This window comes from Rhinolophus ferrumequinum, chromosome 8 (genome assembly GCF_004115265.2).
Source record: "Rhinolophus ferrumequinum isolate MPI-CBG mRhiFer1 chromosome 8, mRhiFer1_v1.p, whole genome shotgun sequence".
Taxonomy (NCBI): Eukaryota; Metazoa; Chordata; class Mammalia; order Chiroptera; family Rhinolophidae; genus Rhinolophus; species Rhinolophus ferrumequinum.
The window spans coordinates 60,365,226-60,379,016 of NC_046291.1; the positions used below are offsets into that span (position 1 = coordinate 60,365,226).

Consider the following 13,791-nt stretch of genomic DNA (forward strand, 5'->3'; position numbering starts at 1 on the left):
TGATTCACCATTGTTCTTTAAACATCAATTCATTATATATAATTTGAGAATGAGAGAGCTATTAAGCATAGGCAGAAATTCTGCACACTTTCTTGGCACAAAATTTCTGAGCACAATATGTCATTTCCATCCTATCATTTCTTATTGTCTTCTTTAAAAATTCCTATATCAACCAGTTAACAGGCATCTAGACAGGGATAGACACTGGCATCATCAAATCATTAATATGTGTGTTCTGAATGTTTGTTTGGTATTGCTGCTCCAAAATTGAAAACCTAGGGTACGAAGACATTATATTATTGTTTTGCATTTTAAATAGAGTCACATGTCTGTAAATAATAAATCATACTTTTCAGTGAAAATCTGCAGATATACTAGTAAAAACTCCAGCAATATTATTATTTTTTGTTTGTTTTCATTTTGCTGTGTTTGGTAAATATCAGAGGAAATTATACACTGTTACTTTAAAAAAAACAAAAGAAAACAAAACACCAGAATCCCACAGGCTAAGGAAACCTAATCATAACCATGTTGGAATTCATAGGGAGCTCTCTGAGATCTGTTAGCCATTTCAACAGAACAGAAAACCCTGAACTTATATTTTTCCAAAACTGTCTTTGTATATGCTAATTCCTTTGTTATAGCTTCACCCAATTGAAGCAGAAATTGTAGGAAATTGTAGGCACCTCATTAGAGAAATTTCTGTGTATTCAGTGATAAAAGGATAATGATAGAAAAACCATGAAGAAAGAATATAGAAATTGTGTCTGCTACTTGGAGAAAGGGAATGCTGTACTTTGGATAAACTGTAGGAAAGGAAGGAATTTCAAGAAGTTCTACAAATCTTGTTCTCTATTTCTAGAATTATAGCTAATCCTCCCCAAATTGGTTACTTTCTATTTTTTTTTAAATAGCCAAGGATATAAATTCCTTTACTTTACATAACTTTTGTCACTGTTTAATTATAGCTACTTGTCAAAAAAAAAAAAAGTCTATCAAACCAAAATCACTTTCTCTATTTCAAATCTGTTTCCATGTGAAAATGAAGACCAGTTTTAGATTGTATTTTCCTTCTACCAGCCCTCCTCATAAGGAAAAAATGTTGTTCCTTCTTTATCTGTAAAATAAATTCAACTCCACTAGTATTTTCCCATGGGTTTTATTTTCCAACCTTTTAATCATTTTAAGCCCTCTCTAGATACGTAAAATGTAGAAAGTAAGAAAGCATAACAAAAGCCATTAAAAGTATAAGACAAAAATTAGAAGAAAATGAGATGTTATATTTGCCCTCAGATAGCGATAACTTGCAAATACATATTGTAGGAGAAATTGCAAATTAAAAGAAGCTCAGAAAAGGAATCCTTGTGTGGAAAATGATCAAAACCTTGCTAGATTGAATTTCTCAAGTTCAGGGCCTTTGTCTTCTTCATCTTTAATTCCTCCACATTTACCAGACTGTCTGGCACATAACAGAGATACAGAACATTTGAGAAGAGGACATGAATAGATAAGCAATATGTTTTAAAATATAGTGACATAAAAATATTCTGAATAAAAGACCCACAAGAAAAAACATTGGAAGTTAACATGAACATATTAAAGGACGGTGCAGAAGGAGCTACAAGGAGACATAGAAGTATGAATGAGTGTCACAGGACTAGAGGACCTTTAGGACCCTTCCCATCGTTAATGGCTTATGGTTCCTTGGCTCTGTTTTGAATTGGGTTAGCCTAAGAAAATCACCCTGAGGTCAGCACTTCCCCATGGCTCCTCCTCGGACCCACTCTGAATCATGAAGTATGCAAATTATCCTGTGGGAAAGAGCCCTAAAATCTTAAACCCAAGATGAAGCAGTACAAATAAATGGTGCTGTTTCTTCCCAAATATAAAAGGGCACGATAACTGCTCTCTAAATCAGAGATTTGGGATGGCCACCCATGTTTTCTCTTAGCACAAAGAGAAAGAAGATAAAATTATATCCAAGACTCAAACAGCTAATATGTTTTTATTCATATGGAAATGGATTGGGGCAGTCGCCAACAGGGTCAGGGTGGTGGGATGCAGCTGATTGAGACTCCTGGACAGGTCCCTGAGTCACTCTGGGTGATCCACAATTCCCCATGTCTTTGGGTTATACTTCCATATGCTTTCCTGCCTGTATTGTGGACATCCCTGTGTAACTGATGCAAATGGACACCCAAAGATATTGACATCCATCTTGCTATTTCCCACAGATATCTCTGACACAAGAAGCTGGGAACGAGAAAATGTCCAGACTCAGGCTGATGAGTCTAGTCCCTCAGCACTTCCGCGAGCTGCCTGGGGAATCTCTGAAACCGAAAGTGACCTCACATATGGGGAAGTAGAGCAAAGATTAGATTTACTTCAAGCACAACTTAACAGGTATAAGCAATGGTGGGGCAAAAGGAGAACATAACTCAAGCCCTTGGTTGGGTTCTTGCTTTATTCCTTGTAAATAGCAAATTCCTCCTGCCATAATCGCATATTTTCCCTCTACGCTTACTTATTCAGAAGTTGACAAATTATTAATCTGTGTTGCCAAGAGCATTTATGTAGAACATTTCATACTTCTGGCAGTGTAAATACTATTTATTTCTTTACTTGCCGTAAAATTAGTATATCATCCACACCAGCTGCCTAAGAAAAGTCCTTTTTTCCCTCAAAATAATCATATTTAGCTTGTTGACAAACACGCTTCCTCTTTAAATCTTTATTTTATCCATTTTGGTTATTTCTTATGTATTATGGATTTTTTTTATGGTAACTTACTTATATATTGTGGAATTTTTTTTTAACTATTGACAAATTATTTAAACACTTATTCAGTCAACTTGTTAAAATGAGATTGAATTGAAAATCTTAGAGTTGAAGCCCAAATCCTCTCCTTTTCCCTCCATCTTTGATATATACTATTTTAAAATGAGGAATAAATTTGGTTTTAGGGAGGATGGAATTCCTTAATCAAAATCTGAGTGGATTGTTTAAAATTAAACTGGTCCATAAGACACAAAAAATATATGAATGAGTTGGATACAGCTGCTTTAGTTGTGGTTCGTTTAGGACTTTACCTTGATTCAAAAGTAGCCTTCATGGATACCACCAGGCAAGGTGAAAAACTACATGAATCAAACAAACTAAAACGTTCAAATCAACATAAAACACACAATGAGAGATGAGGAGAGCCAGATGTTCTAATGAACACATTTCTAATAAGTGCAAGCATGGTAGAACGACCACAACCCCTGAATCCTGATTTTACCTTGTGTTCATATATGCCACATGTCAGCCTTCTCTACTGATGGTGTGATTACTAAGACCAGAGGTTTCCACTAAGGGGTCCGCAGACAAAATTCCCCTGGGCTAATGGCACACACTTGCACTATCACAGAGATGTAAGGCCAACTGTACCGGGTCATAGCTCTCTCTGTAATTAGCTTGCTAAACAACCATGTGTTTTCTTGGCCATTTGTAAGTATAGCACATATGAAGCCAAAATGAGTCTATACTGTGTGTCACCAATGGGTGACCAAATTTTGGGATGACAGTTGTCTGCCCAGATGTGACATGAAAATAACTTGTTCTTTCCATTTCTTTCTATGCATAGCTACACTCTGGTTTGCTACATCATATTTCTATTCTATCTTTGCCACGTCTTACAGGTTACTAATATGCTGTCTGTGTTTAATACATCTTAGGAATTCTGCCCATTTCTAACAAGCTACTTGCTTACACATTGTCTATACTTAGCACATCCTATGAGTTATGCCTAGACCACATAAGCTACTGGTTTACTTACTATCTCCTTAATATTTTGTATGTGTTTCATCCACACTGTTTGTTGTTTTTACTGCTTTTTCAAATCTTTCTGCCAGAACTGAACAGTTTCAAACAATAAACACATTAAAATGTGTGTGCACACAAATATACACTACTATAAAATTTAATTGCATTTAAAATCGCCTGGTGCTGAGGTCCATGTCTAATCCCCAACTGTCAAATTCAAGTCGTCAAATTGAAACATAGATAAGAAAATTAAAACAGATTATTATTTATTTAGAGTCAGTAATTCATAATTCAAGTGTAAGAAATTGCCATAATTATTATTGGTTAGAGAAACATATGTAGTTACTTAATACATTTGCTTTTTTTCTCCCATTTATACCAAGCCACTTTGATCTTTTACCCATAACATATATAAAAATGCATACTGTATAACACATAAGAATTGATATAAGTGTGGTATGAACTTGAATTTCTTTGATTCTTGTGGCTGAGAGAAGGGAACTGCCCATTTCTTTACTGCCAGGGCCTAAGTATCTATTTAATTTATTGAATAAAAAAGTGAGTGAACGAATGGATGAATGACAAGAACAGCAGTGATTTCTGTAGCACAATACTTGCACAGCACTTGTGATGGATAAGCCTAAAGCTATAACTGTGCTACTTAGTAGCTACTTATAGGAAGATTGGGTCAAGTTATTTACCCATAAATGTCTCCAGCCTCAGGTTCTGTTTTGACTCATACCTACTACAATGCCATTGCAAAGACTAAGATAATACATGTGGACACTATATATGCTATGCAAAATAGAAGGTGTACTTGCAGTTAGGTAAAATTGGAATAGCAATGAATTTCACTTCTATTATTGGTGTTAGTTGTGTATTCTCATACTTTACATGTACGAGGTCAGAAAATTAAGTTCACGAACTCATTCTAGAAAAAGTGCTACATACCTCATTGCTGACTATCACTACAGTCACCTTCGAAGTACGCCCCTTGGGAAGCTATGCACCCATGCCAGCACCTAGTCCACTCTTCAAAGCAATTTTGGAACACTTTCTGGAAATCAGAACTGTCGTCGTATTACCCTGGATGTCCTGAATGTCATCAAAATGTCTTCCTTTCAATATTTCCTTTATCTTTAGGTAAAGAAAGCAGTCACTGGGGGCCAGATCAGGAGAGTAGGGAGGGTGTTCCAATACAGTTATTTTGTTTACTGGCTAAAAACTCCCTCACAGGCAGTGCCGTGTGAGCTGGTGCATTGTCGTGATGCAAGAGCCATGAATTTTTGGCAAAAAGTTCAGGTCGTCTAACTTTTTCATGCAGCCTTTCAGCACTTCCAAATCATAAACTTGGTTAACTCTTTGTCCAGTTGGTGTAAATTCATAATGAATAATCCCTTTGATATCAAAAAAGGTTAGGAACATCGTTGCAATGAGTTCATGAACTTAATTGTCATACCCCGTATTTCTGTATTTCTTGATTTGGCCCTTTCTCCAGAACTAGAATAGATATTTTAGGGTACACTTGTTACCTTGTCATGCATTCCAATCATTGAAGTTAGCATAAATAAAAGATGACTGAAAACATTTATTTTCAGTAGGACCCACGGCTGAAAGTATAAATTTTAAGGAGCCATACATATAGGACCAATTTGGTACAAAAAGGAAGCAAGCTCTCTGGAGTCTCTTTTATAAGGGCTCTAACCCCATTCATGAGGGCTCCACCCTCAGGACCTAATCACCTCCCAAAGGCACCACCTGCTAAGACCATCACATTGGGGGTTATGGTTTCATCATATGGATGAGGGTGAGGACATCAACATTCCATCCATTGCACTAAACTACCCAAAATATCAGATAATCAGTTAACAAAACAAAACTAAGTATTCAACATCACTGCAGGAAGACAGACTACCATCTTGACAGAGTCTAAGCAGTATCTCAGAAGGGGAAATAAAAAGTAGAATATTTATAGGATTTTCAGTCTGGGCCTTTCAGGGTTAGGGAACTAATTGAAAATGGGCAAAGTTCATGATACAATAGCTCAGAATTGATGGACACAATGAGGTGATTATCTTGAAATAAATATGGATGAATAAAGTTTGTTTGATAAGCAAGTTATTTGTTCAAATGAGCAGACAGGCTGTCTCCAGTGAGTTCATCTGTAGAAATACCCTGAAGGAGTGAATTTATCCATTCATTTCATCTAACTTTTTCCCAGCAAAGTTTTCCTGGAATAAACAACTAAGTCACGTTGACAGACGTGGTCTACAGTCTTCTCTAACTCGTGTTAACAGAAATAGTCTCAGTTCTCACCCTGCACCAGTTATTTCACCTGCACATAAGAAGATGAACTGAGTCCCACTCATGGCAGCGTGTTGCAATTAGGGAAGCCCCACATCCAATAGATTTTTCCCTCATAGACTCTATTCAAATAGAATCCATGATATAGAGATCCTGTTTCTCAGAGATCACTGCTGTTTGACAGAAGTTTTATAGGACTCCAAAACATTATCATGATTTTTGACTCTCTATTAGGTCTTGAATCCCCCTTGTTGATGAAGGTTTTATTGCAGTCCCCACCCCCAAATCCTTTTAAATTCAATGTAATAAACATGTGTAAGCCACTCACTAAATATTAAATGCCATTGGTGATGGGATTAATTTGTACAGAAATATTTATAATGGAGACTGAACGTAGTCTTTTCTTTGGAGGCTCAGAGAAGAAATTAATTTTGAACTGGTTGACTAAGGGAAGATTTTTGAGTGCAAATAAAATTTGAGCTGGAACTGAGGAGTCAAAATTTGATGCAGAACAATAAAATAACTACTAGTGTGCTCAATTTAGTTGGCACCATAAAAATTAGATTAAACCTATGGGTAATAAGTAGATAAGTAAATATGTTTCCTTTTTTCAGTGTGTGGTTTTGGCATCTGCAAAGCAGAATCATGTATAATTTATAGCTATTGGTTTAGAAGACAGTAAGCTATATAGCTATATAGCAAATATAGAAAACCTGTAAGAATAATGATTCTCAGAAGGCATATTTGTAGTGTCAATTCATATTAAAATACTAAATACTAAAAAAAAATTTTTTTTCTCAAGTTTTCTTGGTTTATTCTGTTCTCTTTCAAATCAAAAGCTAAGTTTTCTTTCATAAATATAGCAGGTATATAATTGAGCAAAATATAATTGAGCAAAATGAATTCTATGATTTTAACATTTTTGGTGAGATTTAGCTTTTCTTTGCATTATCATTAAGAGACATAATAATAAGCATACATCAGTAAAGAGTTAAGAGTTTTCTAAAGAGGGGTATAGCCCAAATTTTCTGATCTTATGTCCACAAAATTCCCTTTTTTTTTTCAATGCTGTTAACACGTGCAATGAGGGGGAATCAGACCTATTATATTTTGCTATTCTCCCTTTAATTTTAATTTAAAATTTGAATGAAATTAGCAAGCCAGTTGGCTAGTTATGAGCTTTGAGGAAAAATGATCAGATTGGTATTTTGTAAGCCAGATGGATCATAGAAGCAAGTAAATTTTTACGTTTTGTCTCTGCCTTAAATATCAAAGGCCCTTACGGTAGATGAGAGAGAAATTTAGCATTTAACAGTACTTAACTTTACAGAAAGACTACAATGTATAATATACGATTCTTGATGTAAATAGGAGAGAGGCAAAGTAAAATAAAGGTAATATAAATTTGAAACACACAAGAAATTATCCAATTGTTGTTAACTATGAAAGAAAAATGCTACCAAATCTCTTTTTTTATAGAGTAAATATAGGTGACAAGAAACAGCAACACCTGATTAAAAAGCAAAGACCATTATTGATTAATAATACAATCTCAGTGTTTTACATTTTGAAATCAATGAAACTTATAAAAATGTAATACACTGTATATTGTAAAAATGTAGTCTATTTGATTCAGCTGTTTTTCTGTTAAGATCTTATTCACCGAACAGGAAAGCAATGTTCTTTATCAGAACCGTTTAGTGAGACAGCAAGTTAGCATCTGCCAGGAGAGAATCTCTGTGCTCCCTCTCCTGTCCTTCTTGTTTAAAGCAGGACCATAATTCCGTTTGTTGGTAGTTGTTTAGTTTGGGCCACAAAATTATGCTCAGAGACTGATTTTGCCAGCAATTTATTTAACAGACATTTGCTTTGGGAATTATAATTTCACAAGCTAATAGTATACAGGATAATATCTCTTAATAAGCCAAATAAAGAAATAACATACTCCAAAGCAATGATAGATTCATTACGCTATTGTTCAAGGCAAGCGGAGGGGAAAAGAATGAAGTACAAATTTAGATGAGGTGTTCCTTCTATATGAATAGGCACTTGGGAGAGGCACTTGGCCAACCAAGAACTGACATCCAGGTGCCAGCACAAAAATAAAAGTCCCTTGTTGCTTGAGTACATTGCTAGGGAACAAAGGTACCAGTGTTTGTGGACAGGCTAGGCTGCTTCCAAGAGTTATCACTCCAGGGGCCGTTGCATGGCTTTGTGCCACTGCTGACAAGGAGTGCCTTGTGGAAGCAGGGACAGATGTCCCTTCTCTTCCTGAGACTGATGCACTGTTTTGCTCCACTGCCGGCCAAATAGTCACCTTGCCGCAGCAAGAGCAAATGTCTCAAGACCTTCGGAGAGCTATTTAGGTCAGCGAGATGTCACTCTGCCCAGACTAAAACTCTCAGAGTGTTCTCACAAACTCTCAGGATTTATAGTCTAAATGTTCCCTTGCCATCATTGCTTGTGTACATGTTCTTATCAGATAAGCCCCCAAGGACCTTTCAGCAGTTGAGCTGCTAAGATGAGATGATGACATCTTGACACAACTTGCTTCAGTCTTCTATCAAAACAACTTCACTTCTCCAATTTGTTTTTGTCTTTGTCATAAACAGGTGGATTAAAACAACTCCACTTAAGTAATAAGCAAATGCATTTGAAATCATGTCAAACCAATACACAATAGTGGTGCTGAAATTTTCTCCAATTCTTTGCAATGATGGAACTATTTGGGGACGGTCTTCCCCCATTTCTATCTGTCTTGCAGACTTGAATCCCAAATGACCGCTGACATCCAGACCATCTTACAGTTGCTGCAGAAACAAACCGCTGTGGTCCCCCCAGCCTACAGTATGGTAACTGCAGGAGCAGAGTATCAGAGACCCATGATCCACCTGATGAGAACCAGTCACCCGGGAGCATCCATCAAGACAGATCGAAGTTTTAGTCCTTCCTCACAAGTGAGTATAAATAGTGTACAACCAACAATGTCTCGCAAAGTGTGTTCCAGGAACCACCTGAACAGAAGCATCTGGGTGCTGTGGAAAATGCAGATTCTCACTCTACTTAATTCGAATTTCTGGGAATAGGTCCTGTAATCACAGTTTTACACAAGCACCCCGTATTCTTACGCTCATTTAAAGTTTGAGAACAATGGACTTTGAAGAATAATCTTAAAACACTAGCATTTTTTATAAGGAAAAGCTTTTTTCAATAATCAATCTACTTAAGTTTATATATAGTACAACTTTGAAAGCAAAGGAATAGCCCTGGGTCCTAAAAGCTCTTCAGAGAAAAGTCTGTAATTTGCTCTAGTGACAAGAGGTACCCTTGGACAGGATCTCAGGAAGGAAGGGGAGGAGAAATAGCAGCTGGCCAGAGAAGATCTGAGGTTCAAGTGCAGTCAGTTATCTGCTCCCCACCCATCACATGAGATCTCTACATCTTTTTTCACCTGAAGAAGGACAAGAGAAGGAATGATCGTTTCCTTTATGTCGCCTCTGAAGCCCTCGAAATGGCCCCTTTGAATTATGTTCATGTGAAATGTCTAACTCCCTTGGAATTCTATTTTAGGAATCATTCTTAATTACTTAAACACTATGGCCTAACTGGACCTAAGGACTATAATTTAAATAAGGACTTACAGAACAATCTTGTAAAACTTCTTCTAGAAGTTTGAGAATTTAGTGCAAGATGTTCTGGGAAATGAAACATTAGTAACAGGAGGAAATACGCAAAAGGAAAATAATGCAATCTTTCTAATATACAAAGGAGACATTTATTTATCTCAAACTAATTTTAAATGGCTGGGAAACATACAAAACCACGCCCTTTGCTCTTGTCAGTGGATTTACATAACATTTTCTGACTAAGGACTGGTGATTTTCTTCCCTTTTTCCTTTTCTCTCCTCTTTATACTTCCTAGTCACCAAATGACCTATGTTTCCTATCCCAGTTTTGTCTTGAATTTGAATTAAAACTCATCTGAAAAACTCAGTGTAAAATAATGGAATATATATATATATATATATATATATATATATATATATATACATGATCTGACTTCAGAATAAAATCAAAGTTCTTGAAATGATTGTTCAGGATTATCTAAACTGATACCCAACCTCCAATTTTTGATCCATCTTTGGGAAGGAAAGATTGGATAATACCATTAATCGAATACAGGTTTATGGGAAAAGGTAGTTAGATTTTATGAGTGTAATTTTAGCAATCTGTCCAAATGAATTATAAAACATGTTTTCTTTCTATTAGTGTCCTGAATTTCTAGACCTTGAAAAATCTAAACTTAAATCCAAAGAATCCCTCTCAAGTGGCGTGCATCTGAACACAGCTTCAGAAGACAACTTGACTTCACTTTTAAAACAAGACAGTGATCTCTCTTTAGAGCTTCACTCACGGCAAAGAAAAACTTACCTCCATCCAACGAGGCATCCTTCTTTGACAGATTCATCCCCAAGCACTGTAGGAATCCTGGGTCTTCATAGGCATGTTTCTGATCCTGGTCTTCCAGGGAAATAATCGTTTTGTACTATTTACTCCATATACAATATAAGTGCTTTTAAATGGCTGTTTTCCTTTTTGTATTTAAATCCTCTCTACTTGACTCAGGGGCTCAAAGTTACCATTATATGCAAAAGTACTGTATATTTTCCTAAATTGAAGCTTGTAAGGTAAAAGTGAGCAGTTAGGATGTAAATATACATATGAACTCCTTTGTTCCAAATGTTAAAACTGCCAGCATCTCAAGGCACCTTATTTTATTTATTTATTTTTTAAATCATGTGCATGTTAGGAAACTCCAATTTCTCTTGCATGGAGACTCCTATTTACTGCTTTGACTAAATCAGTACTTTGTTATGAAAATGCCTTCAAGCAAATGAGAAACCAAGGGATGAAACTGTTTAGGGAAGCAACTCAGATGATCCTCAACCCAAGGAAGTTCAAGGGGGAGAAAGGGAACTTAGTTACTTTTAAGAACAGACGTCCTTGTGTACCGGGATATTTATAGTTAATTTACATTCATTCCACCACACTGGGAAAAAAATGCAGTTTTCGAGTTATAAATCTCTGACAGTATAGGAAGACATCTCCAAATACATGAATATAGGCAAGCATTAATGAGGCCTTTCTATTTAAAATTCTGTCACTAACTGCATTTACAATCTACTTAAAATATTTTCCACTGGAACATTTCCTTGAATGATTAGAAACAAGTTTGTCTAATTTGGGGGTGGGGGCAAGGGAGGAAGAACTGCTGAACTGTGACTGACATGAATTGTTATCCACAGCTTTCTTCCAATTCATGTTTTAGAGCAACCTTGAATTTGATCAAAAGAGTGGCTACACATAGTTTTCAAAAAATGTGCGATTTTAGTGGATTTGCATGGCAAAACTAACTTCCATTAAGGATATGTTGTTCTTTGGCTTTCTAATCCCAGCTATGGAAAAACAATGTGCATTTACCTGCCTATAAAGGAAATGCACGCCCCAGCAGTAAAACCTCAATTTTATTTGGTTATTCAAACACCTTTGCTCATCGAAGATTAAATGAAAATCTATTAAATATAGATTGGGCTGAATATATACTGACCCCAGAATATCGGAACATACAATGGAATACATTTTAGTATCTTCAACTGTTAGATTTTCTTTTGAGGAGGAAGGCATACACTGCTCATAAAATCGATGTACAGAAAAAAATTCCAAGTTAATTTAAGATTCTGATTAGTCAAGTTCTAGTTAAGGTGTTTGTTTTTTTTTTTCCAATTCATTTGAGTACAATTTTAAACGTATTAAAGACTGAACCAGTCTTCTTTAATACCATATCCTGTCCACCTGAACAAAATTTTGTAATTTGTTGGTTTTCTTAGTCCATTGCTAATTCCTGCACTCATATATTTTTTAAGAAACATTATACCTGTGCACATTATTAAATAGGTATCCCTCTAGGATAGAAATATAATCTATTGATTTACCTTTACCATTGATACTAATGTATTAGCTTCAAATACAATTTATTTAAATTTACAAAAACTATTGCACTATTTAAAATATGATTGAAGTGACCTTAAATTGCTCCTTAGTTTTAAGTGGTCACATAAGTTGATAATTTGTGAGAGATGCAGTCTGTAGACATAATATGTTAATCCCTGCTTAATTTTTGAAAAACCAAAACATATGCAATCAAGTCCGAATGGCAAAATGACCAGTCAATTGAATAAAAGTATAATAATTTTAACCAGCTTCCCAAACCATTTGGTGTGATGCAGATAGAAATGTAGGGACTCACTGATGCTTTTATTTCCTCATTCAATGAACATTTGTGGGTGCCTAACAAGGGAGAGAGAAATAGCTAACAAACTCTGATTCAGAGGACGATATAGAGATTTTATTTCCACATTTAGGCACATTTTTGCAGCTGCAACACATTTCATAAGGATTTCTAGCCTAAGCTCCAGGGAAATTCAGAGTAAATTCACCAGAGACTGTTCATTTGTAGGAAGAGAGAATTTGGCGGGTGAGGAATTTAGATCTGATTGTTTGATTAGTGAATGCTTCAGCTCCAACATTTGGTGTGACATGCATATAATTCAACTTTCCACATGGAGCGGATACACTTAACAAAAACTAAGCAGCAAGGAATGGGAAGGTGGGGAACAGTGTGCAAGCATCCAGCTTGTTTAAATTCTAGCATAACACAAACCTTTTCCTTCCTAATTCCTTGCTATGAATTAATTTCGTGGTATTAAGATCTAAGTCTCAGAGTTGGACAGAATTATAAAGGTTCCTTCCTGCAGGATATTAGCTTAAAAAGAGCCTGAGCAATATAAAGATGCTATTTATTACTCAGGCATAAATATCAGAAGACTCAGTGGTTAAAATGACTTATAGATGACCAAGGAAATTACCTTAATTTACAAAATCCATCCCCTTGTCCCAGCCAAAGATCTAATACCTGAAATCACCATCACTTTCCCCATGGGCTGTGGCAAAATCAATCTGACCCCTCCATTGTGGGATCCTGCTGGAAACCAGGTTCAATTGCTGCAGCCAATAATAGCATCAGCAGGGCAACTGCTCTCCTTCTAGGCCACTGGAAGCACTAACGTAACACCTTCTGCATTCCACCTAAACATATTGTTACCTGGTCCCAGACCTAAAGAAAACGTCATCTCAAATCTAAAGTTTATTGGAGTTAGACATGTTCCTGTTGTTATTTAATTGCTGGGCAGAGAGTTAAAATTTGGACTTATAATTTTACCCTATAGGGGAGTCCCATGCTTCAATTAGTGGAAAAACCAGGAATGAAAAATGGTGATGTTCTTGCGGGATTTTTAATAATCACGTGTTTAGCAAATATACAAAGGCAGAGGAGCATATAAGACAGCACCGTTTCTCAAGTCCATTAAAATGGGTTGGTCATCACAGCTGAACTTCCAACTCTTCTAGTCAGGAGATACGGAAATTAAATAAGGTCATAGTGGCATTTGGCATCAGGTTGCTTACAAGATCTTTTTGGAGTATGATCTCTTGCAACGGCTCCAAAATGCCTAAGAGAACAATGCCCTGATCCAAATGTTATTTTAAAACACCATCATATATTACGTAAGAATAACATTTATCACCTCATCGGCATATCTAAAATAATAATTGTTAACAGCAACT

General features: G+C 36.0%; 1 protein-coding gene across 1 annotated transcript in view; it reads left to right on the forward strand.

The window, feature by feature from the left end:
• KCNH7 (potassium voltage-gated channel subfamily H member 7) overlaps positions 1–13,776 on the forward strand; it is a 423,623-nt gene extending 409,847 nt beyond the window's left edge. Inside the window, exons 15-17 of the mRNA XM_033112181.1 lie at positions 2,235–2,403; positions 8,873–9,065; positions 10,378–13,776. Of these exons, the coding sequence (XP_032968072.1) occupies positions 2,235–2,403; positions 8,873–9,065; positions 10,378–10,644 (629 nt within the window). The 3' untranslated portion in view covers positions 10,645–13,776. The remainder of the gene's footprint in view (positions 1–2,234; positions 2,404–8,872; positions 9,066–10,377) is intronic.
• The last annotated feature ends 15 nt before the right edge of the window (positions 13,777–13,791 follow it).